This window comes from Scyliorhinus torazame, chromosome 1 (assembly GCF_047496885.1).
Source record: "Scyliorhinus torazame isolate Kashiwa2021f chromosome 1, sScyTor2.1, whole genome shotgun sequence".
NCBI lineage: Eukaryota > Metazoa > Chordata > Chondrichthyes > Carcharhiniformes > Scyliorhinidae > Scyliorhinus > Scyliorhinus torazame.
Window position 1 is genome coordinate 705,758 of NC_092707.1, and position 27,090 is coordinate 732,847.

General features: G+C 50.6%; 1 protein-coding gene across 3 annotated transcripts in view; it reads left to right on the forward strand.

Moving 5' to 3' along the window:
* The window catches only part of scarb1 (scavenger receptor class B, member 1), a 505,970-nt gene that overhangs the window by 370,860 nt on the left and 108,020 nt on the right, over positions 1-27,090 (forward strand). For all 3 annotated transcript variants that reach the window (XM_072509698.1, XM_072509773.1, XM_072510169.1), the window contains one exon: positions 2,245-2,448. In XM_072509698.1, coding sequence (XP_072365799.1) covers positions 2,245-2,448 — 204 coding nt within the window. The remainder of the gene's footprint in view (positions 1-2,244; positions 2,449-27,090) is intronic.

Sequence of the window (27,090 nt, forward strand, 5' to 3'; positions counted from 1 at the left end):
CTGACTCAGTAGACAAACCCTCCTCGACTATCTCCTTTTCTGCAGCTGTGGTGCACTCCCTAATTAACAGTGCCACTCCCCCTCCTCTTTTACCTCCCTCCCTATTCATCTGAAAACATCTAAACCCGGGAACATCTAACAACCATTCCTGCCCCTGCGAAATCCATGTCTCCGTAATGGCCACAACATCGTAGTTCCAAATACTGATCCATGCTTTAAGTTTAACTCATTTATTCCTGATACTCTTGCATTGAAACAGACACACTTTAATCACTTTAATTCTGGGATTTATCCAATTCTGATTGGTGGAACCCTTCAGAAGCTTCTGGAAGGAAGGCTGGAAGAAAAAGCCATCTCCATTTTAATTCACTTCTGTTTAGCCCTCCAAGGCAGCAAGCCGCAGGTCTGGACTCTCTCGATCAGCTGGACTGGTGACTTAAAACTCTCTCTATCCAAGCCTGTGAAAGTAATTTCTGTTTGAAAGACTTCAAGCAGTGACAAGGCCTACGAAGATTAATCCTCTGTTTGAAAGGCTGGGAAAAGCCCAGTCTGATATACCTTCATACCACAGCTAGAAACCCCGCAGAGACCAGACAGAAAGGCAGTGTGGACGGAGAACCAGCTGTAAACTCTCAGGTAGAGAATTCTAATATTATCTCAGTGAGACTGAGAATCAATCTGGTTGAGGTCTGTACAAGTGAAAGTGACTCTCCAGGGGAATTCCTGCAGCCCATGAGATCTAATTGAAGGCAGATACTAGAAGATCCAAACCAACTGATGGTTTGCAACACTTCATGTCCTGAGTAGATCATCACCCACAAAAACCACACCCTCAACAGTGAAGATACTCATCTCTCATTCCCAATTTAATCCCTACTATTTTGACCCTTTCTTACCCCTTGACATCTGTCTGTCTTGTGTGCGTCTGGGTGGAGGATCGGACGGAGTTTGTGGAATAGGCAGATTAGTCGGGAAGGCGATGGGGTAGTGGTATTATCACTGGATTAGTAATCCAGAGACCCAGAATAATGCTCCTGTGTTCGAAACCCACAATGGCAGAAGATGAAATTTGAATTCAATAAAAATCTGTAATTAAAAGTCTAATGATTTTGTTTTTATAAATTTAAGAGTACCCAATTCATTTTTTCCAATTAAGGGGCAATTTAGTGTGGCCAATCCACCTACCCTGCACATCTTTGGGTTGTGGGGGCGAAACCCACGCAGGCACAGGGAGAATGTGCAAACTCCACACGGACTGTGACCCAGCGCCGGGATTGAACCTGGGACCTCGACGCCGTGAGACTGCAGTGCTAACCACTGCGCCACCCCGCTGCCATTTAAAAGTATAATGATGACCATGAAACCATTGTCGATTGTGTAAAAATCCATCTGGTTCACTCATGTCCTTTAGGGAAGGAGATCTGCCGCCCTTACCTGGCCTGGCCTACACGTGACTCCTGACCCACAGTGATGTGGCCGGCTCTTAACTGCCCCCCACTAAAATAGCCTCGAAAGTGATTCAGTTCAAGGGAAATTTGCGATGGAGAACAAATGCTGGTCCAGCCCAGCGACGCCCGCATCCCAAGAACAATTTTTTTTTAAAGTAGACCGTTGTTCTTTATTTACATGACATGTTTATCTCTTCTCCTGTTATAAATAGTTTTTAAAAACTGTTTTACTTACAAATCTGGTGCCTGGATGTCATTGGAGCCGAGGGTCAGAAATCTCAGGAAAATGTACAAATTATTGGTTAATTCACTTATGTTGGGATTCCGGGGCCTTTGAGGTTGGAATTGACCGTTCTCTCGCCCAGGGAGTCGCAGCACTGTGGTACTGCTTTTCATAGAATTTACAGTGCTGAAGGAGGCCATTCGGCCCATTGAGTCTGCACCGGCCCTTGGAAAGAGCACCCTACCCAAGCCCACACCTCCACCCTATTCCCGTAACCCAGTAACCCTACCTAATCTTTTTGGACACTAAGGGCAATTTAGCACGGCCAATCCACCTAACCCTGCACATCTTTGGATTGTGGGAGGAAACCGGAGCGCCCGGAGGAAACCCACGCACACACGGGGAGAACGTGCAGACTCCGCACAGACAGTGACCCAAGCATGAAAAGTACATTCTCCTCTCCAACATAAAACTGCAATGCTTTCTTAAACTCCTGTATTTTCTTTAGAATCCAGTGTCATGTGAGTTTACCTCAAACTACTATTTGTGCATTGTGGTTTGTTTTAATGTTAGGGTGCAGGAATCCTGGCTGAGCAATTCTCTCCGTTGATGAAGGTGATGTTCAACGCTGCGATGAAGGAATTTAATCAGACTGCTTTCTTCAAAAAGACTGTCAACGACATCATGTGGGGTTATGATGATGAACTTATTACCTTCCTTAAAAAACTTTTCCCAAACCTCCTCCCATTTAAGGACAAGTTTGGTCTGTTTGCGGATGTGAGTATTGTTTGCAGGATCAGGTAGGAAGAGTTTGTAGCTTCTGAAATGTAATAAATGGACACAAACAAAACAGTTCCATTGTGAGAGTGACCAGGGTTCACCTTGTTCATCGTCGGCCATCCAAATCACATGATTCAAAGATGTTGACCAATCACAATGACCAATCTCTGCCAAGGCAAGGTGGCGACGACATTGTGGTATTGTCACTGGACAAGTAATCCAGAAACCCAGTGATGGTCTGGGAACCAGGGTTCCAATCCCACCACAGCAGATGGTGAAATATATACACAATAAAAATCTGGAATTAAAAGTCTAATGATGACCATGAAACCATTGTTGACTGTCGTAAAAACCCATCTGGTTCACTAATGCCCTTTAGAAAAGGAAATCTGCCGTCCTTACCCGGTCTGGTCTACTTGTGACTCCAGACTCAGCAATGTGGTTGACTCTTAACACCCCCCTCAAGGGCAATTAGGGATGGGTAATAAATGCTGGCCCAGCCTGCGACACCCACGTCCCAGGAATGAATAAAGAAAAAGACTCTACAAACAGTAGAATCTCAAGCTCATCCATAGAATCATAGAACCCCTGCAGTGCAGAAGGAGTGGTCAACCCATTGTGTCTGCACCCACCCTCTGAAAGAGCATCCTATCTAGGCACACGTCCCCACCCTAACCCCATTACGCAGTAACCCCACCTAACCATTTCGACACTAAGGGCAATTTATCACAGCAATCCACCTAACCTGCACATCTTTGGACTGTGGGAGGAAACCGGAGCACCCGGAGGAAACCCACGCACACACGGGGATAAAGTGCAGACTCCGCACAGACAGTGATAAATTCACCACCCTCTGCGAGAAATAGTTCCTCCTCATCTCAGTTCTAAATCTACCGCCTCTCAACCTATATCTGTGACCTCTCGTTCTAGATTTCTCCACAAGGGGGAGCATTTGGTCTACGTTTACTTTATTAATCCCATTTAGTATTTTATACACCTCAATCAGTTCCCCCCTCTCACCCTTCTAAACTCCAGCGAGTATAAACCCAAACGGCTTAATCTCTCCTCATCCGTCAACCCTTTCATCCCCGGAATCAATCTGGTGACCCTCCTCTGAACTGCCACATTCTTCCTCAAATATGGAGATCAAAATTGGACACAATGCTCCAGATGTGGTCTCACCAACACCCTATACAATTGCAACAACACTTCATTAATAATTAATAATCTTTATTGTCACAAGTAGAACATAGAACATAGAACATAGAACAATACAGCGCAGTACAGGCCCTTCGGCCCACGATGTTGCACCAAAACAAAAGCCATCTAACCTACACTATGCCATTATCATCCATATGTTTATCCAATAAACTTTTAAATGCCCTCAATGTTGGCGAGTTCACTACTGTAGCAGGTAGGGCATTCCACGGCCTCACTACTCTTTGCGTAAAGAACCTACCTCTGACCTCTGTCCTATATCTATTACCCCTCAGTTTAAAGTTATGTCCCCTCGTGCCAGCCATATCCATCCGCGGGAGAAGGCTCTCACTGTCCACCCTATCCAACCCCCTGATCATTTTGTATGCCTCTATTAAGTCTCCTCTTAACCTTCTTCTCTCCAACGAAAACAACCTCAAGTCCGTCAGCCTTTCCTCATAAGATTTTCCCTCCATACCAGGCAACATCCTGGTAAATCTCCTCTGCACCCGCTCCAAAGCCTCCACGTCCTTCCTATAATGCGGTGACCAGAACTGTACGCAATACTCCAAATGCGGCCGGACCAGAGTTCTGTACAGCTGCAACATGACCTCCCGACTCCGGAACTCAATCCCTCTACCAATAAAGGCCAACACTCCATAGGCCTTCTTCACAACCCTATCAACCTGGGTGGCAACTTTCAGGGATCTATGTACATGGACACCTAGATCCCTCTGCTCAGCCACACTTTCAAGAACTTTACCATTAGCCAAATATTCCGCATTCCTGTTATTCCTTCCAAAGTGAATCACCTCACACTTCTCTACATTAAACTCCATTTGCCACCTCTCAGCCCAGCTCTGCAGCTTATCTATATCCCTCTGTAACCTGCTACATCCTTCCACACTATCGACAACCCCACCGACTTTAGTATCATCTGCAAATTTACTCACCCACCCTTCTGTGCCTTCCTCTAGGTCATTGATAAAAATGACAAACAGCAACGGCCCCAGAACAGATCCTTGTGGTACTCCACTTGTGACTGTACTCCATTCTGAACATTTCCCATCAACCACCACCCTCTGTCTTCTTTCAGCTAGCCAATTTCTGATCCACATCTCTAAATCACCCTTAATCCCCAGCCTCCGTATTTTTTGCAATAGCCTACCGTGGGGAACCTTATCAAACGCTTTGCTGAAATCCATATACACCACATCAACTGCTCTACCCTCGTCTACCTGTTCAGTCACCTTCTCAAAGAACTCAATAAGGTTTGTGAGGCATGACCTACCCTTCACAAAGCCATGCTGACTATCCCTGATCATATTATTCCTATCTAGATGATTATAAATCTTGTCCCTTATAATCCCCTCCAAGACTTTACCCACTACAGACGTGAGGCTCACCGGTCTATAGTTGCCGGGGTTGTCTCTGCTCCCCTTTTTGAACAAAGGGACCACATTTGCTGTCCTCCAGTCCTCTGGCACTATTCCTGTAGCCAATGATGACATAAAAATCAAAGCCAAAGGTCCAGCAATCTCTTCCCTGGCCTCCCATAGAATCCTAGGATAAATCCCATCAGGTCCCGGGGACTTATCTATTTTCAGCCTGTCCAGAATTGCCAACACCTCTTCCCTACGTACCTCAATGCCATCTATTCTATTAGCCTGGGGCTCAGCATTCTCCTCCACAACATTATCTTTTTCCTGAGTGAATACTGACGAAAAATATTCATTTAGTATCTCGCCTATCTCTTCAGACTCCACACACAATTTCCCATCCCTGTCCTTGACTGGTCCTACTCTTTCCCTAGTCATTCGCTTATTCCTGACATACCTATAGAAAGCTTTTGGGTTTTCCTTGATCCTTCCTGCCAAATACTTCTCATGTCCCCTCCTTGCTCGTCTTAGCTCTCTCTTTAGATCCTTCCTCGCTACCTTGTAACTATCCATCGCCCCAACCGAAACTTCACACTTCATCTTCACATAGGCCTCCTTCTTCCTCTTAACAAGAGATTCCACTTCCCTGGTAAACCACGGTTCCCTCGCTCGACGCCTTCCTCCCTGTCTGACCGGTACATACTTATCAAGAACACGCAGTAGCTGATCCTTGAACAAGCCCCACTTATCCAGTGTGCCCAACACTTGCAGCCTACTTCTCCACCTTATCCCCCCCAAGTCACGTCTAATGGCATCATAATTGCCCTTCCCCCAGCTATAACTCTTGCCCTGCGGTGTATACTTATCCCTTTCCATCATTAACGTAAACGTCACCGAATTGTGGTCACTGTCCCCAAAGTGCTCTCCTACCTCCAAATCCAACACCTGGCCTGGTTCATTACCCAAAACCAAATCCAACGTGGCCTCGCCTCTTGTTGGCCTGTCAACATATTGTTTCAGGAAACCCTCCTGCACACACTGTACAAAAAACGACCCATCTATTGTACTCGAACTATATCTTTTCCAGTCAATATTTGGAAAGTTAAAGTCTCCCATAATAACTACCCTGTTACTTTAGCTCATATCCAGAATCATCTTCGCCATCCTTTCCTCTACATCCCTAGAACTATTAGGAGGCCTATAAAAAACTCCCAACAGGGTGACCTCTCCTTTCCTGTTTCTAACTTCAGCCAATACTACCTCGGAAGAAGAGTCCCCATCTAGCATCCTCTCCGCCACCGTAATACTGCTCTTGACTAGCAGCGCCACACCTCCCCCTCTTTTGCCTCCTTCTCTGAGCTTACTAAAACACCTAAACCCCGGAACCTGCAACATCCATTCCTGTCCCTGCTCTATCCATGTCTCCGAAATGGCCACAACATCGAAGTCCCAGGTACCAACCCACGCTGACAGTTCCCCAACCTTGTTTCGTATACTCCTGGCATTGAAGTAGACACACTTCAAACCACCTACCTGAACGCTGGCCCCCTCCTGCGACGTCAAATCTGTGCTCCTGACCTCTATACTCTCATTCTCCCTTACCCTAAAACTACAATCCAGGTTCCCATGCCCCTGCTGCATTAGTTTAAACCCCCCCAAAGAGCACTAACAAATCTCCCCCCCAGGATATTTGTGCCCCTCAGGTTCAGATGTAGACCATCCTGTCTGTAGAGGTCCCACCTTCCCCAGAAAGAGCCCCAGTTATCCAAAAATCTGAAACCCTCCCGCCTGCACCATCCCTGTAGCCACGTGTTTAAATGCTCTCTCTCCCTATTCCTCATCTCACTATCACGTGGCACGGGCAACAACCCAGAGATAACAACTCTGTTTGTTCTAGTTCTGAGCTTCCATCCTAGCTCCCTGAAAGCATGCCTGACATCCTTGTCCCCTTTCCTACCTATGTCGTTGGTGCCAATGTGGACCACGACTTGGGGCTGCTCCCCCTCCCCCCTAAGGACCCGGAAAACACGATCCGAGACATCACGTACCCTTGCACCTGGGAGGCAACATACCAAACGTGAGTCTCTCACGCTCCCACAAAATCTCCTATCTGTGCCCCTGACTATAGAGTCCCCAATTACTAATGCTCTGCTCCTCTCCCCCCTTCCCTTCTGAGCAACAGGGACAGACTCCGTGCCAGAGGCCCGTACCCCATGGCTTACCCCTGGTAAGCCGTCCCCCCCACAAGTATCCAAAGCGGTATACTTGTTTCTCAGGGGAACGACCGCAGGGGATCCCTGCACTGACTGTTTTTTCCCAGTCCCTCTTACAGTTACCCACCTATCTCCAATCTTTGGTGTAACTAATTCCCTGAAGCTGCTATCTATGACCCCTTCTGCCTCCCGAATGATCCGAAGTTCTTCCAACTCCAGCTCCAGTTCCCTAACTCGGTCTTGGAGGAGCTGGAGATGGCAGCACTTCCTGCAGGTAAAATCAGCAGGGACACTAACTGCATCCCTCACCTCAAACATCCTGCAGGAGGAACATTGTACTCCCTTCCCTGCCATTCCTCTAACTTTCTACCAAGATCTAGCTAACAACTAAATTAAATTTTTATAAAAAATAATAATAATATAATAAAAATATGGTACTTACCTCAGACCAATGGGTTTTATTATTAGGTTAGAGGAGGAGGGCGGGTGGGAGACACTACACGTGTAGTGTCTCGGGTTTCCTCTCCACCAGAATTTATTGGTGAGGGTCTTCCCAGACGTCCGCGGGTCGACTTCCTGATCCCGCCTAAAAAACTAATTTAAAGAAAAGAGAAAAAGTCTCAGCTCCTGCTGAAACTGACTCACCACTCACCAGCTGCTCTCACGCCGCCGAAATCGACTGGCCTGCCCCTGCAAAGAGAAGTGCTTTTAAAGGTTGACTTACCTCCCAGCACCCTCCTTCCGCAATGCTCCCGCTGAAACTGACTAACCAGCTGCTCTCACGCCGCCGAAATCGACTGGCCTGCCCCTGCAAAGAGAAGTGCTTTTAAATGTTGACTTACCTCCCAGCACCCTCCTTCCGCAATGCTCCCGCTGAAACTGACGAACCAGCTGCTCTCACGCCGCCGAAATCGACTGGCCTGCCCCTGCAAAGAGAAGTGCTTTTAAAGGTTGACTTACCTCCCAGCACCCTCCTTCCGCAATGCTCCCGCTGAAACTGACTAACCAGCTGCTCTCACGCCGCCGAAATCGACTCGATAATATAAGTAGGCTTATATTAACACTGAATTTACAGTAAAAATCCCCTAGTCGCCACATTCCGGCGCCTGTTCGGGTACATTGAGGGAGAATTCAGAATGTCCAATTCACCTAACAAGCACGTCTTTCAGAACAAATAAAGAACAAAGAAATGTACAGCACAGGAACAGGCCCCTCGGCCCTCTAAGCCCGTGCCGACCATACTGCCCGACTAAACTACAATCTTCTACACTTCCTGGGTCCGTATCCCTCTATTCCCATCCTATTCAAGTATCTGGCAACATGCATAGAACATAGAACATAGAACAATACGGCGCAGTACAGGCCCTTCGGCCCACGATGTTGCACCGAAACAAAAGCCATCTAACCTACACTATGCCATTATCATCCATATGTTTATCCAATAAACTTTTAAATGCCCTCAATGTTGGCGAGTTCACTACTGTAGCAGGTAGGGCATTCCACGGCCTCACTACTCTTTGCGTAAAGAACCTACCTCTGACCTCTGTCCTATATCTATTACCCCTCAGTTTAAAGCTATGTCCCCTCGTGCCAGCCATTTCCATCCGCGGGAGAAGGCTCTCACTGTCCACCCTATCCAACCCCCTGATCATTTTGTATGCCTCTATTAAGTCTCCTCTTAACCTTCTTCTCTCCAACGAAAACAACCTCAAGTCCATCAGCCTTTCCTCATAAGATTTTCCCTCCATACCAGGCAAAATCCTGGTTAATCTCCTCTGCACCCGCTCCAAAGCCTCCACGTCCTTCCTATAATGCGGTGATCAGAACTGTACGCAATACTCCAAATGCGGCCGTACCAGAGTTCTGTACAGCTGCAACATGACCTCGCGACTCCGGAACTCAATCCCTCTACCAATAAAGGCCAACACTCCATAGGCCTTCTTCACAACCCTATCAACCTGGGTGGCAACTTTCAGGGATCTATGTACATGGACACCTAGATCCCTCTGCTCATCCACACTTTCAAGAACTTTACCATTAGCCAAATATTCCGCATTCCTGTTATTCCTTCCAAAGTGAATCACCTCACACTTCTCTACATTAAACTCCATTTGCCACCTCTCAGCCCAGCTCTGCAGCTTATCTATATCCCTCTGTAACCTGCTACATCCTTCCACACTATCGACAACACCACCGACTTTAGTATCGTCTGCAAATTTACTCACCCACCCTTCTGCGCCTTCCTCTAGGTCATTGATAAAAATGACAAACAGCAACGGCCCCAGAACAGATCCTTGTGGTACTCCACTTGTGACTGTACTCCATTCTGAACATTTCCCATCAACCACCACCCTCTGTCTTCTTTCAGCTAGCCAATTTCTGATCCACATCTCTAAATCACCCTCAATCCCCAGCCTCCGTATTTTTTGCAATAGCCTACCATGGGAACCTTATCAAATGCCTCTTAAATGTCACTATCGTCCCTGCTTCCACCACCTCCTCCGGCAGCGAGTTCCAGGCACCCACTACCCTCTGCGTAAAAAACTTGCCTCGTACATCTCCTCTCAACCTTGCCCCTCGCACCTTAAACCTATTCCCCCTCGTAATTGACCCCTCTACCCTGGGGAAAAGCCTCTGACTATCCACTCTATCTGTGCCCCTCATAATTTTGTAGACCTCTATCAGGTCGCCCCTCTACCTCCGTCGTTCCAGTGAGAACAAACCGAGTTTATTCAACCGCTCCTCATAGCTAATGCCGTCCATACCAGGCAACATTCTGGTAAATCTCTTCTGCACCCTCTCTAAAACCTCCACATCCTTCTGGTAGTGTGGCGACCAGAATTGAACACTATACTCCAAGTGTGGCCTAACTAAGGTTCGAGACATCTGCAACATGTCTTGCCAATTCTTATACTCAATGCCCCGGCCAATGAAGGCAAGCATGCCGTATGCCTTCTTGACTACCTTCTCCACCAGTGTTGCCCCTTTCAGTGACCTGTGGACATGTACTCCGAGATCTCTCTGACTTTCAATACTCTTGAGGGTTCCACCATTCACTGTATATTCCCTACCTGCATTAGTCCTTCCAAAATGCATTACCTCACATTTGTCCGGATTAAACTCCATCTGCCATCTCTCCGCCCAAGTCTCCAGACAATCTAAATCCTGCTGTATCCTCAGACAGTCCTCATCGCTATCCGCAATTCCACCAACCTTTGTGTCGTCTGCAAACTTACTAATCAGACCAGTTACATTTTCCTCCAAATCATTTATATATACTACAAAGAGCAAAGGTCCCAGCACTGATCCCTGTGGAACACCACTGGTCACAGCCCTCCAATCAGAAAAGCATCCCTCCATTGCTACTCTCACTTGCGGGAGGAAACCGGAGCACCCGGAGGAAACCTACGCAGACATGGGGAGAATATGCAGACTCCGTACAGACAGTGACCTAAGCCGGGAATCGAACCTGGGACTCTGCTGCTGTGAAGCAATGGTACTAACCACTGTGCTACCGTGCCGCCCCATACTTTTATACTCCAGTCCTAACATTCTATTTGCCTTTTTAATTACAGGCTGTACCTGCAAACCGACTTTCTGTGATTCATGAACAAAGACACCCGATCCCTCTGCCCAGCTCCCTCTGCCCAGATCCCTCTGCCCAGCTCCCTCTGCCCAGCTCCCTCTGCCCAGCTCCCCCTGCCCAGATCCCTCTGCCCAGCTCCCTCCGCCCAGCTCCCTCTGCCCAGCTCCCTCTGCCCAGCTCCCTCTGCCCAGATCCCTCTGCCCAGCTCCCTCTGCCCAGCTCCCTCTGCCCAGCTCCCTCTGCCCAGATCCCTCTGCCCAGATCCCTCTGCCCAGCTCCCTCTGCCCAGCTCCCTCTGCCCAGCTCCCTCTGCCCAGCTCCCTCTGCCCAGCTCCCTCTGCCCAGCTCCCTCTGCCCAGATCCCTCTGCCCAGCTCCCTCTGCCCGCTCCCTCTGCCCAGCTCCCTCTGCCCAGCTCCCTCTGCCCAGCTCCCTCTGCCCAGCTCCCTCTGCCCAGCTCCCTCTGCCCAGCTCCCTCTGCCCAGCTCCCTCTGCCCAGCTCCCTCTGCCCAGCTCCCTCTGCCCAGCTCCCTCTGCCCAGCTCCCTCTGCCCAGCTCCCTCTGCCCGCTCCCTCTGCCCAGCTCCCTCTGCCCAGCTCCCTCTGCCCAGCTCCCTCTGCCCAGCTCCCTCCGCCCAGCTCCCTCCGCCCAGCTCCCTCTGCCCAGCTCCCTCTGCCCAGCTCCCTCTGCCCAGCTCCCTCTGCCCAGATCCCTCTGCCCAGCTCCCTCTGCCCAGCTCCCTCTGCCCAGATCCCTCTGCCCAGCTCCCTCTGCCCAGATCCCTCTGCCCAGATCCCTCTGCCCAGCTCCCTCCGCCCAGCTCCCTCTGCCCAGCTCCCTCTGCCCGCTCCCTCTGCCCAGCTCCCTCTGCCCAGATCCCTCTGCCCAGCTCCCTCTGCCCAGCTCCCTCTGCCCAGATCCCTCTGCCCAGCTCCCTCTGCCCAGATCCCTCTGCCCAGATCCCTCTGCCCAGCTCCCTCCGCCCAGCTCCCTCTGCCCAGCTCCCTCTGCCCAGCTCCCTCTGCCCAGCTCCCTCTGCCCAGATCCCTCTGCCCAGCTCCCTCTGCCCAGCTCCCTCTGCCCAGCTCCCTCTGCCCAGCTCCCTCTGCCCAGCTCCCTCTGCCCAGCTCCCTCTGCCCAGCTCCCTCTGCCCAGCTCCCTCTGCCCAGCTCCCTCTGCCCAGCTCCCTCTGCCCAGCTCCCTCTGCCCAGCTCCCCCTGCCCAGATCCCTCTGCACGCTCCCTCTGCCCAGCTCCCTCTGCCCAGCTCCCTCTGCCCAGCTCCCTCTGCCCAGCTCCCTCTGCCCAGCTCCCTCTGCCCAGCTCCCTCTGCCCAGATCCCTCTGCCCAGCTCCCTCTGCCCAGCTCCCTCCGCCCAGCTCCCTCTGCCCAGCTCCCTCTGCCCAGCTCCCTCTGCCCAACTCCCTCTGCCCAGCTCCCTCTGCCCAGCTCCCTCTGCCCAGCTCCCTCTGCCCAGCTCCCTCTGCCCAGCTCCCCCCACCCAGCTCCCTCTGCCCAGCTCCCTCTGCCCAGCTCCCTCTGCCCAGCTCCCTCTGCCCAGCTCCCTCTGCCCAGCTCCCTCTGCCCAGCTCCCTCTGCCCAGCTCCCTCTGCCCAGATCCCTCTGCCCAGCTCCCTCTGCCCAGCTCCCCCTGCCCAGCTCCCTCTGCCCAGCTCCCTCTGCCCAGCTCTCTCTGCCCAGCTCCCTCCGCCCAGCTCCCTCTGCCCAGCTCCCTCTGCCCAGCTCCCTCTGCCCGATCCCTCCGCCCAGCTCCCTCTGCCCAGATCCCCCTGCCCAGCTCCCTCTGCCCAGCTCTCTCTGCCCAGCTCCCCCTGCCCAGCTCCCTCTGCCCAGCTCCCTCTGCCCAGCTCCCTCTGCCCAGCTCCCTCTGCCCAGCTCCCTCTGCCCAGCTTCCTCTGCCCAGATCCCTCGGCCCAGCTCCCTCTGCCCAGATCCCTCTGCCCAGATCCCTCGGCCCAGCACCCTCTGCCCAGCTTCCTCTGCCCAGATCCCTCGGCCCAGCTCCCTCTGCCCAGATCCCTCTGCCCAGCTCCCTCTGCCCAGATCCCTCTGCCCAGCTCCCTCTGCCCAACTCCCTCTGCCCAGCTCCCTCTGCCCAGCTCCCTCTGCCCAGCTCCCTCTGCCCAACTCCCTCTGCCCAGCTCCCTCTGCCCAGCTCCCTCTGCCCAGCTCCCTCTGCCCAGCTCCCTCCGCCCAGCTCCCTCTGCCCAGCTCCCTCTGCCCAGCTCCCTCTGCCCAGATCCCCCTGCCCAGCTCCCTCTGCCCAGCTCCCTCTGCCCAGCTCCCTCTGCCCAGCTCCCTCTGCCCGATCCCCCTGCCCAGCTCCCTCTGCCCAGCTCCCTCTGCCCAGCTCCCTCTGCCCAGCTCCCTCTGCCCAACTCCCTCTGCCCAGCTCCCTCTGCCCAGATCCCCCTGCCCAGCTCCCTCTGCCCAGATCCCTCTGCCCAGCTCCCTCTGCCCAGCTCCCTCTGCCCAGCTCCCTCCGCCCAGCTCCCTCTGCCCAGATCCCTCTGCCCAGCTCCCTCTGCCCAGCTCCCTCCGCCCAGCTCCCTCTGCCCAGATCCCTCTGCCCAGCTCCCTCTGCCCAGATCCCCCTGCCCAGCTCCCTCTGCCCAGCTCCCTCTGCCCAGCTCCCTCTGCCCAGCTCCCTCTGCCCGATCCCCCTGCCCAGCTCCCTCTGCCCAGCTCCCTCTGCCCAGCTCCCTCTGCCCAGCTCCCTCTGCCCAGCTCCCTCTGCCCAGATCCCTCTGCCCAGCTCCCTCTGCCCAGCTCCCTCTGCCCAGCTCCCTCTGCCCAGCTCCCTCTGCCCAGCTCCCTCTGCCCAGATCCCTCTGCCCAGCTCCCTCTGCCCAACTCCCTCTGCCCAGCTCCCTCTGCCCAGCTCCCTCTGCCCAGCTCCCTCTGCCCAACTCCCTCTGCCCAGCTCCCTCTGCCCAGCTCCCTCTGCCCAGCTCCCTCTGCCCAGCTCCCTCCGCCCAGCTCCCTCTGCCCAGCTCCCTCTGCCCAGCTCCCTCTGCCCAGATCCCCCTGCCCAGCTCCCTCTGCCCAGCTCCCTCTGCCCAGCTCCCTCTGCCCAGCTCCCTCTGCCCGATCCCCCTGCCCAGCTCCCTCTGCCCAGCTCCCTCTGCCCAGCTCCCTCTGCCCAGCTCCCTCTGCCCAACTCCCTCTGCCCAGCTCCCTCTGCCCAGATCCCCCTGCCCAGCTCCCTCTGCCCAGATCCCTCTGCCCAGCTCCCTCTGCCCAGCTCCCTCTGCCCAGCTCCCTCCGCCCAGCTCCCTCTGCCCAGATCCCTCTGCCCAGCTCCCTCTGCCCAGCTCCCTCCGCCCAGCTCCCTCTGCCCAGATCCCTCTGCCCAGCTCCCTCTGCCCAGCTCCCTCTGCCCAGATCCCTCTGCCCAGATCCCTCTGCCCAGCTCCCTCTGCCCAGCTCCCTCTGCCCAGATCCCTCTGCCCAGCTCCCTCTGCCCAGCTCCCTCTGTCCAGCTCCCTCTGCCCAGATCCCTCTGCCCAGCTCCCTCTGCCCAGATCCCTCTGCCCAGCTCCCTCTGCCCAGATCCCTCTGCCCAGATCCCTCTGCCCAGCTCCCTCTGCCCAGATCCCTCTGCCCAGCTCCCTCTGCCCAGCTCCCTCTGCCCAGCTCCCTCTGCCCAGATCCCTCTGCCCAGCTCCCTCTGCCCAGCTCCCTCTGCCCAGATCCCTCTGCCCAGATCCCTCTGCCTAGGGGCATCTTGATTCTGTTTTCCATTTAGATAATAATTTGTCTTTCTATTTTTTTAACCACAATGGATAACCTCACACTTATCCACATTAAACTCCATCTGCCACATTTTGGCCCAATCTCCGAGCCTATCTACATCCATCTGCAACTTCTGTATCTCCCCTTCACTGCCTGCTTTCCCACCTATTTTAGTATCATCCACAAATTACATTGCTTCCTGAGGCATTCAGGGTCTAATTGGGGACCCAGCTTTGGGAAGAAGGGGGACAACTGACAGCCACGCCCTGCTCTTTCTTCTGACCCACCAATATCTATCCCACCCCCCCCACCCCATGGCGTCCATCCCACCATCGCTCACAATGGCCAGAATTCAGGGTGATCCTGGACCTTGGATGGGCATCATACCCACAACAGCCAGTGTCTTCCAGAAGGAAATCTGCCATCCTTACCCGGTCTGGCCTACATGCAACTCCAGACCCACAGGAATGTGGTTGACTCATAGAGCCATAGATGTTTACAGCACTGAAACAGGCCCTTCGGCCCGGCTTGTCCATGCCGCCCAGTTTCTATCACTAAGCCAGTCCACTTGCCCACATTTGGCCCCGTATCCCTCTATACCCCCCCTGCCCATGTAGCTGGCTAACTGCTTTTTAAAGGAGAAAAATGTATCCGCCTCTACCACTGCCTCTGGCAGCTCGTTCCAGACACTCACCACCCTCTGTGTGAAGAAATGTCCCCTCTGGTCTCTTCTGTATCTCTCCCCTCTCACCTTAAACCTCTGCCCTCTAGTTCTAGACTCCTCTACCTTTGGGAAAAGATGTTGACTATCTACCTTATCGATGCCCCTCATTATTTTATAGACCTCTATAAGATCTCCCCTAAGCCTCCTACGCTGTGGGGAAAAAAGTCCCAGTCTATCCAGCCTCTCCTTATAACTCAAACCATCAAGTCCCGGCAACATCCTAGTAAATCTTTTCTGCACTCTTTCTAGTTTAACAATATCCTTCCTATAATAGGGTGACCAGAACTGAACACAGTATTCCAAGTGTGGCCGTACCAATGTCTTGTACAACCTCAACAAGACGTCCCAACTCCTGTATTCAATATTCTGACCAATGAAACCAAGCATGCTGAATGCTTTCTTCACCACCCTGTCCACCGGCGACTCCACCTTCAAGGAGCGATGAACCTGTACCCCTAGATCTCTTTGTTCTGTAACTCTCCCCAACTCCCAACCATTAACTGAGTAGGTCCTGCCCCGATTTGATCGACCAAAATGCATCACCTCACATTTATCCAAATTAAACTCCATCTGCCATTCATCGGCCCACTGGCCCAATTGGTCAAGATCCTGTTGCAATCCTAGATAACCTTCTTCACTATCCACTGTGCCACCAATCCTCGTGTCATCTGCAAACTTACTAACCATGCCTCCTACTGAAAATGAAATGAAATGAAAATCGCTTATTGTCACAAGTAGGCTTCAAATGAAGTTACTGTGAAAAGCCCCTAGTCGCCACATTCCGGCGCCTGTTCGGGGAGGCTGTTACGGGAATCGAACCGTGCTGCTGGCCTGCCTTGGTCTGCTTTATCATCCAAATCATTAACATATATCACAAATAACAGTGGACCCAGCCCCGATCCCTGAGGCACACCGCTGGTCACAGGCCTCCAGTTTGAAAAACAACCCTCCACAACCTCCCTTTGTCTTCGGTCGCCAAGCCCATTTTGTATCCAATTGACTACCTCACCCTCGATTCATTGAGATTTAATCTTTTGGAAAAAACTACCATGTGGTACCTTCTCAAAGGCCTTGCTGAAGACCATGTAGACAACGTCGACCGCACTGCCCTCACCTACATAGAACATAGAACATAGAACAATACAGCGCAGTACAGGCCCTTCGGCCCACGATGTTGCACCGAAACAAAAGCCATCTAACCTACACTATGCCATTATCATCCATATGTTTATCCAATAAACTTTTAAATGCCCTTAATGTTGGCGAGTTCACTACTGTAGCAGGTAGGGCATTCCACGGCCTCACTACTCTTTGCGTAAAGAACCTACCCCTGACCTCTGTCCTATATCTATTACCCCTCAGTTTAAGGCTATGTCCCCTCGTGCTAGCCATTTCCATCCGCGGGAGAAGGCTCTCACTGTCCACCCTATCTAACCCTCTGATCATTTTGTATGCCTCTATTAAGTCTCCTCTTAACCTTCTTCTCTCTAACGAAAACAACCTCAAGTCCATCAGCCTTTCCTCATAAGATTTTCCCTCCATACCAGGCAACATCCTGGTAAATCTCCTCTGCACCCGTTCCAAAGCCTCCACGTCCTTCCGATAATGCGGTGACCAGAACTGTACGCAATACTCCAAATGCGGCCGTACCAGAGTTCTGTACAGCGTTCTGTACACCTACCTTGGTTACCCCTTCAAAAAACTCAATCAAATTGGTGAGACATGACTTTCCCCTGACAAAGCCGTGCTGACTGTCCCTAATTAGTCCTTGCCTGTCTAAATGCCTGTAGATCCTGTCCCTCAGAATACCTTCCAACAACTTACCCAATACAGAAGTAAGGTTAACCGGTCTGTAGTTCCCAGGCTTATCCCTACAGCTTTTCTTAAACAAGGGCACAACATTTGCTGCCCTCCAATCGTCAGGCACCTCTCCTGTGGCTGTCGATGATTAAATATCTCAGCTCGGGGGCCGGCAATTTCCTCCCTCGCCTCCCACATCATCCTGGGATACATTTCATCAGGTCCCGGGGATTTGTCTACCTTGATGCGCTTTAATACCTCCAGCACCTCCTTCTCTGTCATATATATATTTTTTAATTTAGAGTACCCAATTTATTTTTTCCAATTAAGGGGCAATTTAGCGTGGCCAATCCACCTACCCTGCACATCTTTGGGTTGTGGGGGCGAAACAGACTCAAACACAGGGAGAATGTGCAAACTCCACATGGACAGTGACCCAGAGCCAAGATTGAACCTGGGACCTTGGCGCCGTGAGGCAGCAGTGCTAATCCACTGCACCACCGTGCTGCCCTCCTCTGTAATATGTACACTCCTCAAGACATCACTTTTTATTTCCCCAATTTCCCTAACATCCGTGTCTTTCTCAACAGTAAATACTGACGAGAAATATTAATTTAGGACCTCTCCCATCCCTTGTGGATCTGCACACAGATGACCTTGTTTATCCTTAAGAGGCCCCTCCCTCTCCCTAGTCACCCTTTTACCTGTTATGTGTCTGTAAAAGCTCTTTGGATTCTCCTTTGCCGTATCTGCCGAAACAATCTCATGTCCCCTTTTTACCCTCCTGATTTCTCTCTCAACTCAACTCCGACAAGCCCTATATTCTTCAAGGGATCCACTTGATCCCAGCTGCCGATGCGTGCCATGTGTCTCCTTCTTCGGTGACGTTTACGTTAATGATGGAAAGGGATAAGTATACACCGCAGGGCAAGAGTTATAGCTGGGGGAAGGGCAATTATGATGCCATTAGACGTGACTTGGGGGGGATAAGGTGGAGAAGTAGGCTGCAAGTGTTGGGCACACTGGATAAGTGGGGCTTGTTCAAGGATCAGCTACTGCGTGTTCTTGATAAGTATGTACCGGTCAGACAGGGAGGAAGGTGTCGAGCGAGGGAACCGTGGTTTACCAAGGAAGTGGAATCTCTTGTTAAGAGGAAGAAGGAGGCCTATGTGAAGATGAAGTGTGAAGTTTCGGTTGGGGCGATGGATAGTTATAAGGTAGCGAGGAAGGATCTAAAGAGAGAGCTAAGACGAGCAAGGAGGGGACATGAGAAGTATTTGGCAGGAAGGATCAAGGAAAACCCAAAAGCTTTCTATAGGTATGTCAGGAATAAGCGAATGACTAGGGAAAGAGTAGGACCAGTCAAGGACAGGGATGGGAAATTGTGTGTGGAGTCTGAAGAGGTAGGCGAGATACTAAATGAATATTTTTCGTCAGTATTCACTCAGGAAAAAGATAATGTTGTGGAGGAGAATGCTGAGCCCCAGGCTAATAGAATAGATGGCATTGAGGTACGTAGGGAAGAGGTGTTGGCAATTCTGGACAGGCTGAAAATAGATAAGTCCCCGGGACCTGATGGGATTTATCCTAGGATTCTCTGGGAGGCCAGGGAAGAGATTGCTGGACCTTTGGCTTTGATTTTTATGTCATCATTGGCTACAGGAATAGTGCCAGAGGACTAGAGGACAGCAAATGTGGTCCCTTTGTTCAAAAAGGGGAGCAGAGACAACCCCGGCAACTATAGATCGGTGAACTCACGTCTGTAGTGGGTAAAGTCTTGGAGGGGATTATAAGAGACAAGATTTATAATCATCTAGATAGGAATAATATGATCAGGGATAGTCAGCATGGCTTTGTGAAGGGTAGGTCATGCCTCACAAACCTTATTGAGTTCTTTGAGAAGGTGACTGAACAGGTAGACGAGGGTAGAGCAGTTGATGTGGTGTATATGGATTTCAGCAAAGCGTTTGATAAGGTTCCCCACGGTAGGCTATTGCAAAAAATACGGAGGCTGGGGATTGAGGGTGATTTAGAGATGTGGATCAGAAATTGGCTAGCTGAAAGAAGACAGAGGGTGGTGGTTGATGGGAAATGTTCAGAATGGAGTACAGTCACAAGTGGAGTACCACAAGGATCTGTTCTGGGGCCGTTGCTGTTTGTCATTTTTATCAATGACCTAGAGGAAGGCGCAGAAGGGTGGGTGAGTAAATTTGCAGACGATACTAAAGTCGGTGGCGTTGTCGATAGTGTGGAAGGATGTAGCAGGTTACAGAGGGATATAGATAAGCTGCAGAGCTGGGCTGAGAGGTGGCAAATGGAGTTTAATGTAGAGAAGTGTGAGGTGATTCACTTTGGAAGGAATAACAGGAATGCGGAATATTTGGCTAATGGTAAAGTTCTTGAAAGTGTGGATGAGCAGAGGGATCTAGGTGTCCATGTACATAGATCCCTGAAAGTTGCCACCCAGGTTGATAGGGTTGTGAAGAAGGCCTATGGAGTGTTGGCCTTTATTGGTAGAGGGATTGAGTTCCGGAGTCGCGAGGTCATGTTGCAGCTGTACAGAACTCTGGTACGGCCGCATTTGGAGTATTGCGTACAGTTCTGGTCACCGCATTATAGGAAGGACGTGGAGGCTTTGGAGCGGGTGCAGAGGAGATTTACCAGGATGTTGCCTGGTATGGAGGGAAAATCTTATGAGGAAAGGCTGATGGACTTGAGGTTGTTTTCGTTGGAGAGAAGAAGGTTAAGAGGAGACTTAATAGAGGCATACAAAATGATCAGGGGGTTGGATAGGGTGGACAGTGAGAGCCTTCTCCCGCGGATGGATATGGCTGGCACGAGGGGACATAACTTTAAACTGAGGGGTAATAGATATAGGACAGAGGTCAGAGGTAGGTTCTTTACGCAAAGAGTAGTGAGGCCGTGGAATGCCCTACCTGCTACAGTAGTGAACTCGCCAACATTGAGGGCATTTAAAAGTTTATTGGATGAACATATGGATGATAATGGCATAGTGTAGGTTAGATGGCTTTTGTTTCGGTGCAACATCGTGGGCCGAAGGGCCTGTACTGCGCTGTATTGTTCTATGTTCTATGTTCTATGTTCTTCCTTTTGACCAGGGCCTCAATATCCCGAGTCATCCAGGGTTCCCTCCTTCTCCCAGCCTTACCCTTCACTCTGAGAGGAATGTGCTCACCCTGAACCCTAGTTCACACCCTTTTGAAAGATTCCCACTTACCAGCTGTAGCCTTGGCTGTAAACACACTCCCCCAATCAATGTTTGAAAGTTCCTAATATCATCAAAATTGGCCTTGCCCCAATTTAAAATTTTAACTTTTGGGCAAGAACTATCATTCTCCATAGCTATCTTTAAACTAATGGAATTATGGTCATTGGTCCCAAAGTGATTCCTCACTAACACTTCCATCACCTGTCCTTCCTTATTCCCCAAGAGGACGTGAAGTTTTGCCCCCTCTCTCGTCGGGCCATCCACATATTGAATGAGGAATTCTTCCTGAATACACTCGACAAATTTCTCTCCATCCAAACCCCTAATGCTATGTCTGTTCCAGTTAATGTTGGGAAAGTTAAAGTCCCCAACTATTACCACCCTATTTTCCCGACAGCTCTTTACATATTTGCTCGTCAATATCCCGCTGACTATTTGGGGGCCTGTAGTACAGTCCCATCAAAGTGATCTCACCCTTCTTATTTTTCAGTTCTCCCCATATCGACTCAATGGGCGAACCCTCGGATATATCCTCTCCCTGTACTGCGTGATACTGTCCCTAGTCAAAAACACAACTCCCCCTCCTCTCCTATTTCCTGGTCTATCTTTCCTGTAGCATCTGGACCCAGGGAACATTGAGCTGCCAGTCCTGCCCCTCCTTTAGCCATGTTTCGGTAATAGCTATAATATCCCAGTCCCATGTACCTGCACCCACCATGTACCAAAGATCATCTGCCTTGCCCGTCAGGCCTCTTGCATTGAAATAAATGCAGTTCAGTCTGTTTCTCTGCCTCCACTTTTCTCCTTACTGACTTTTGTTTCTATCCCCTCTTTACTATCCTCCGACTTCCTGCATTGGTTCACATCCTCCTGCCACATTTGTTTAAACCCTCCCCAACAGCACTAGCAAACAACCAAGGTAGCACACTGGTTAGTACAGTTGCTTCACAGCTCCGAGGTCCCAGGTTCGATTCCCCGCTGGGTCACTGTCTGTGCGGAGTCTGCACGTTCTCCCCGTGTCTGCGTGGGTTTCCTCCGGGTGCTCCGGTTTCCTCCCACAGTCCAAAGATGCGCAGGTTAGGTGGATTGGCCATGATAAATTGCTCTTAGTGTCCAAAAAGGTTAGGAGGGGTTACTGGGTTATGGGGATGGGGTGGAGGCGTTGACCTTGGATAGGGTGCTCTTTCCAAGAGCCGGTGCAGACTCGATTGGCCAAATGGCCTCCTTCTGCATTGTAAATTCTATGATAGCCCTAACCCTAACCCCCTTAGGACATCGGTTCCAGTCCTGCCCAGGTGCAGACCATCCGGTTTGTACTGGTCCTACCTCCCTCAGAACCGCTTCCAATGTCCCAAAAATCTGAATCCCTCCCTCCTGCACCATCTCTCAAGTCACGCATTCATCCTGTCTATCCTGTCATTCGTACTCTGACTAGTACATGGCTCTGGTAGTAATCTCGAGATTACTATCTTTGAGCTCCTACTTTTTTGTTTATCCCCTAACCCTAAATTCAGCTTGTAGGACCTCATCCCATTTTTTACCTATAAAGTTGGTGCCTATATGCACCACGACAGCTGTCTGTTCACCCTCCCCCTTTAGAATGTCCTGCAGCCGCTCCGGGACATCCTTGACCCTTGCACCCGGGAGGCAACATACCAACCTGGAGTCTCGTTTGTGTCCGCAGAACCGCCTGTCTATTCCCCTTACGATTGAATCCCCTATCACTATAGCCCAGCCATTCTGCTTCCTGCCCTCCTGCGCAGCAGAGCCAGCCACGGTGCCATGAACCTGGCGAACCAACTCCTCAACCTGGTCTACCTGTTTTGCAGGGAGATGACCGCAGGGGACACCTGCATTGCCTTCCTACTCTTCCTCTATCTGATGGTCACCCATTTCCTATCTCCCTCAGTACTCTTTATCTGCGGTGTGACCAACTAGCTAAACGTGCTATCCACGACGTCCTCAGCATCGCGGATGCTCCAAAGTGAATCGATCCGCAGCTTCAGAGCCGGCAAGCGGTCTAACAGGAGCTGCAACTGGACACACTTCTTGCACGTGAAGGAGCCAGCGGCAGTGGACGTGTCCCTGAGCTCCCACATCGCACACGAGGAGCATGACACGGGTCTGGGATTTCCTGCCATGTCTTAAATCTTAGGTTAACTTATACAACTACAATTCCAAAAAACAAAAGGAAAAATAAATAAATATATAGACAAATGAAAAGAAAAGAAAAACTACTGACCAGTCACCACTACTTACCAAATAGATTCAAATTTAGCAGGTCCCCCCTTGGCCAATCTAATAACAGCCTTCCTATGACGTCAACCTTCAGTTTCTCCCCAGTCTAACCCTCAGATTCACCGTCTACCCGCTGGATTGCCGTATGAGGAGCGGTTGAGGACTCTGGGTCTGTACTCGTTGGAGTTTAAAAGGATGAAGGGGGATCTTATTGAAACTTACAGGATACTGCGAGGCCTGGATACCTTCCCAAGATGCTGTCGGTCCAACCGCTCGCCTCCGCTCCACTGCTGAAAAGCCAGAAGAAAGAAAACAAAATGAAAGGGGAAAAGAACCTCCTCCCACTCTGCACCGAATTACCGCCCTGCTCCAAATGACCACGTTTCAATCCTCACTCGGGCTGTCTCTCACTCGGGCTCTCTCTCACTCGGGCTCTCTCTCACTTGGGCTCTCTCTCACTCGGGTTCTCTCTCACTCGGGCTCTCTCTCACTCGGGCTGTCTCTCACTAGGGCTGTCTCTCACTCGGGCTCTCTCTCACTCGGGCTGTCTCTCACTAGGGCTGTCTCTCACTCGGGCTCTCCCTCACTCGGGCTCTCTCTCACTCGGGCTGTCGCGACTTCACCGTGCGCTAAGCTTACTGAGTGTGCGCTTTATACCTCTCTCTTATATAGAACCCAGCTAAACTGAGATGACTCGCACGACTGAAGCTTCAAACAGATAAATGCAAGACTCTGAAATGGCCGAGTGAGATGCTCAGTTAACCCATGTCACATTAAAGAAAAAAAATAAACACCATTTCCTGGAAGTTTCACTTCCAAAAAGAAAATCCAAAAGACCCTAGTATTATAAAACATAGGAGCAGAATTAGGCCACTCGGCCCATCGAGTCTGCCCCGCCATTCAATCATGGCTGATATTTTTCTCATCCCCATTCTCCTGCCTTCTCCCCATAACCCCTGATCCCCTTATTAATCAAGAACCTATCGATCTCTGTCTTAAAGACACTCCGTGATTTGGCCTCCACAGCCTTCTGCGGCAAAGAGTTCCACAGATTCACCACCCTCTGGCTGAAGAAATTCCTCCCCATCTCAGTTTTAAAGGATCGTCCCTTTAGTCTGAGATGGTGACCTCTGCTTCTAGTTTTTCCTACAAGTGGAAACATCCTCTCCACGTCCACTCTATCCAGGCCTCGCAGTATCCTCCCGATCACAGTAACAGTCCTTTTGCAATGCTCCAGCATACACACAGGAGCACTATCCAGACTCTATCCACTCACTGAGCGAAAAATGTTTTCCTCATAACACATTTGTTTCTTTTACAAATTACTTTAAGTCTGCGCTCTCTCATTGTTGATGCTTCCACCAATGGGAATAGCTTCTCCCGATCGACCCTGTCCAGCTCCCACATGATTTTGAACATCTCGATCAAATCTCCTCTTCGCTTTTTCTACAAGGAGAACAGTCCAACCTCTCCAATCTGTCCTCATCACTGAGGATTCTCATCCCTGGACCATTCTTGTAAACCTCTTCCCCACTCTCTCCAATGTGTTCACATCCTTCCTACAGCGTGGCTCCCAGAACTGTGCACAATATTCCGGCTGAGGTCTAACTAGTGTCTGTATAAATTCAGAATAACCTCCTCGCTGCTGTACTCTGTGCCCATGTTTTAAACCCCAGAATACTCTCTGCTTTATTAACTGCTCTCTCCACCTGTCCTGTCACCTTCAATGATTTATGCACAGACACACCCGGTTCCATTTGCTCCCGTTGCCCATCATATTTATATCCTTTATTTTATATTCTCTCGCCATGTTCTTCCAATCCAAATGCATCATTTCTTATTTCTCAGCATTGAACTTCAGCTGCGACATCTCCACCCATTCAATGACTCTTCACTACCCACATTCTGGAGTGTTAACATGGATGAGAAATCTAACTAGACCAGTCATATAAATATTATGATTATAAAAGCATATCAGAGGCGAAGAATCGTACGGCGAGTAACTCACCTCCTGACCCTCCCAAAGCCTGTCCACCATCTACAAGGCACAAGTCAGGAGTGTGATGGAATACTCTCCACTTGCCTGGATGAGCGCAGCACCAACAACACTCAAGAAGCTCAACACCATCCAGGACAAAGCAGCCCCGCTTGATTGCTCCCCCCTTCCACAAACATTCACTCCCTCCACCACCGACGCACAGTGGCAGCCGTGTGTACCATCTACAAGATGCACCGCAGTAACTCACCAAGGTTCCTCAGACAACACCTTCCAAACATGAAACTTCTACCACCTAGAAAGCAAGGGCCGATGGCGTAGTGGCATTGTCATTGGAGCAGTAATCCAGAGAGCCAGAGTAATGCTCTGGGGTCACAGGGTCAAATCCCGTCTCTGCAGATGGTGAAATTTGAATATAATAAAAAAATCTGGAATCTAAAGTCTAATGATGATCATGAAACCATTGCTGATTGACGTAAAAACCCATCTGGTTCATTAACGTCCTTTAGGGAAGGAAATCTGTCGTCTTGACCCGGTCTGGCCTACATGTGACTCCAGACCCACAGCAATGCGGTTGACTCTGAAATGGCCGAGCGAGACGCTGCATTCAAGGGCAATTAGGGATGGACAATAAATGCCGGCCCAGCCAACAACACCCAATTTAAAAAACAGGTAGTCCTGTGTTGTAACTTCACCAGGTCGACACCTCATTTTCGGTGGGTCGGGTGTTGCTCCCGGCAAGCTCTCCTGCACTCTTGATTGAGCCAGGGTTGATCCCGTGGTTTGGTGGTAATGGTCGAGTGGGGGATACGCTGGGCCATAAGTTGCAGATTGTGGTTGATACAATTCTGCTGCTGCTGATGGCCCACACCGCCTCATGGATGCCCAGTCGTGAGTTGCTAGATCTGTTCGAAGTATGTCCCATTTAGCACGGTGGTAGTGCCACACAACATGATGGAGGGCATCCTCAATGTGAAGATGGGACTTTGTCTCCACAAGGACTGTGCGGTGGTCACTGCTACCGATACTGTCACGGACAGATGCACCTGCAGCAGGCAGGCTGGTGAGGATGGGGTCAAGTATGTTTTTCCCTCTTGTTGGTTCCCTCACCACCTGCTGCAGTCCCAGTCTAGCAGCTCTGTCCTTTAGGACCCGGCCAGCTCGGTCAGTGGTGGTGCTACCGAGCCAGTCTTGGTGATGGACATTGAAGTCCTCCACCAAGAGCATATTCTGCGTCCTTGCCACCCTCAGAGCTTCCTCCAAGTGGTGTTCAACATGGAGGAGAACTGATTCATCAGCTGATGGTGGCCGGTACGTGGTAATCAGCAGGACGTTTCCTTGCCCATGTTTAACCTGAAGCCAGGAGACTTCATGGGGTCCAGAGTCGATGTTGAGGACGCCCAGGGCAACTCCCTCCCGACTGTATCCCACTGTGACGCCACCTCTGCTGGGTCTGTCCTGCCGGTGAGACAGGACATACCCAGGAACGGTGGTAGTGGTGTCTGGGACATTGTCTGCAATGTTATGAGCCAGGGCTTAGAAACTCCAAAGTGTATTCTGAAGCTCACCTGACCTCTAACCTTCATGTTGAATTTGGCTGGGATGAGCACAAGAGCCCTCACTTCAGGTGTGATTCATCAGACTTCCTGGGCACTTTAATCAAAACAAGCTTTATTGTAAGAATGTAGTTAACATATATAAAACAGTTAGCAAGAAGTTGTTCTCAATTACAAACATGAAAAAACACACAACAGCTTCAGTAATCTCTGTATAAATCTCTTAATGAATCCCCCTTAGCTGTTCCAATTCATAGAATCATAGAAGTTTACAGCATGGAAACAGGCCCTTCGGCCCAACCAGTCCATGCCGCCCAGTTTTTTACCATTAAGCTAGTCCCAGTTGCCCGCACTTGGCCCATAACCCTCTATACCCATCTTACCCATGTAACCATCTAAATGCTTTTTGAAAGACACAATTGTACCCGCTTCTACTACTACCTCTGGCAGCCCATTCCAGACACTCACTACCCTCTGAGTGAAGAAATTGCCCCTCTGGGCCCTTCTGAATCTCTCCCCTCTCACCTTAAACCTATGCCCTCTAGTTTTAGACTCCCCTACCTTTGGGAAAAGATGTTGACTATCTACCTTATCTATGCCCCTCATTATTTTATAGACCTCTATAAGATCACCCCTAAGCCTCCTACGCTCCAGGGAAAAAAGTCCCAGTCTATCCAGCCTCTCCTTATAACTCAAACCATCAAGTCCCGGCAACATCCTAGTAAATCTTTTCTGCACTCTTTCTAGTTTAATAATATCCTTTCTATAATAGGGTGACCAGAACTGCACACAGTATTCCAAGTGTGGCCGTACCAATGTCTTGTACAACTTCAACAAGACGTCCCAACTCCTATATTCAATGTTCTGACCAATGAAACCAAGCATGCCGAATGCCTTCTTCACCACCCTGTCCACCTGCGACTCCACCTTCAAGGAGCTATGAACCTGTACTCCTAGATCTCTTTGT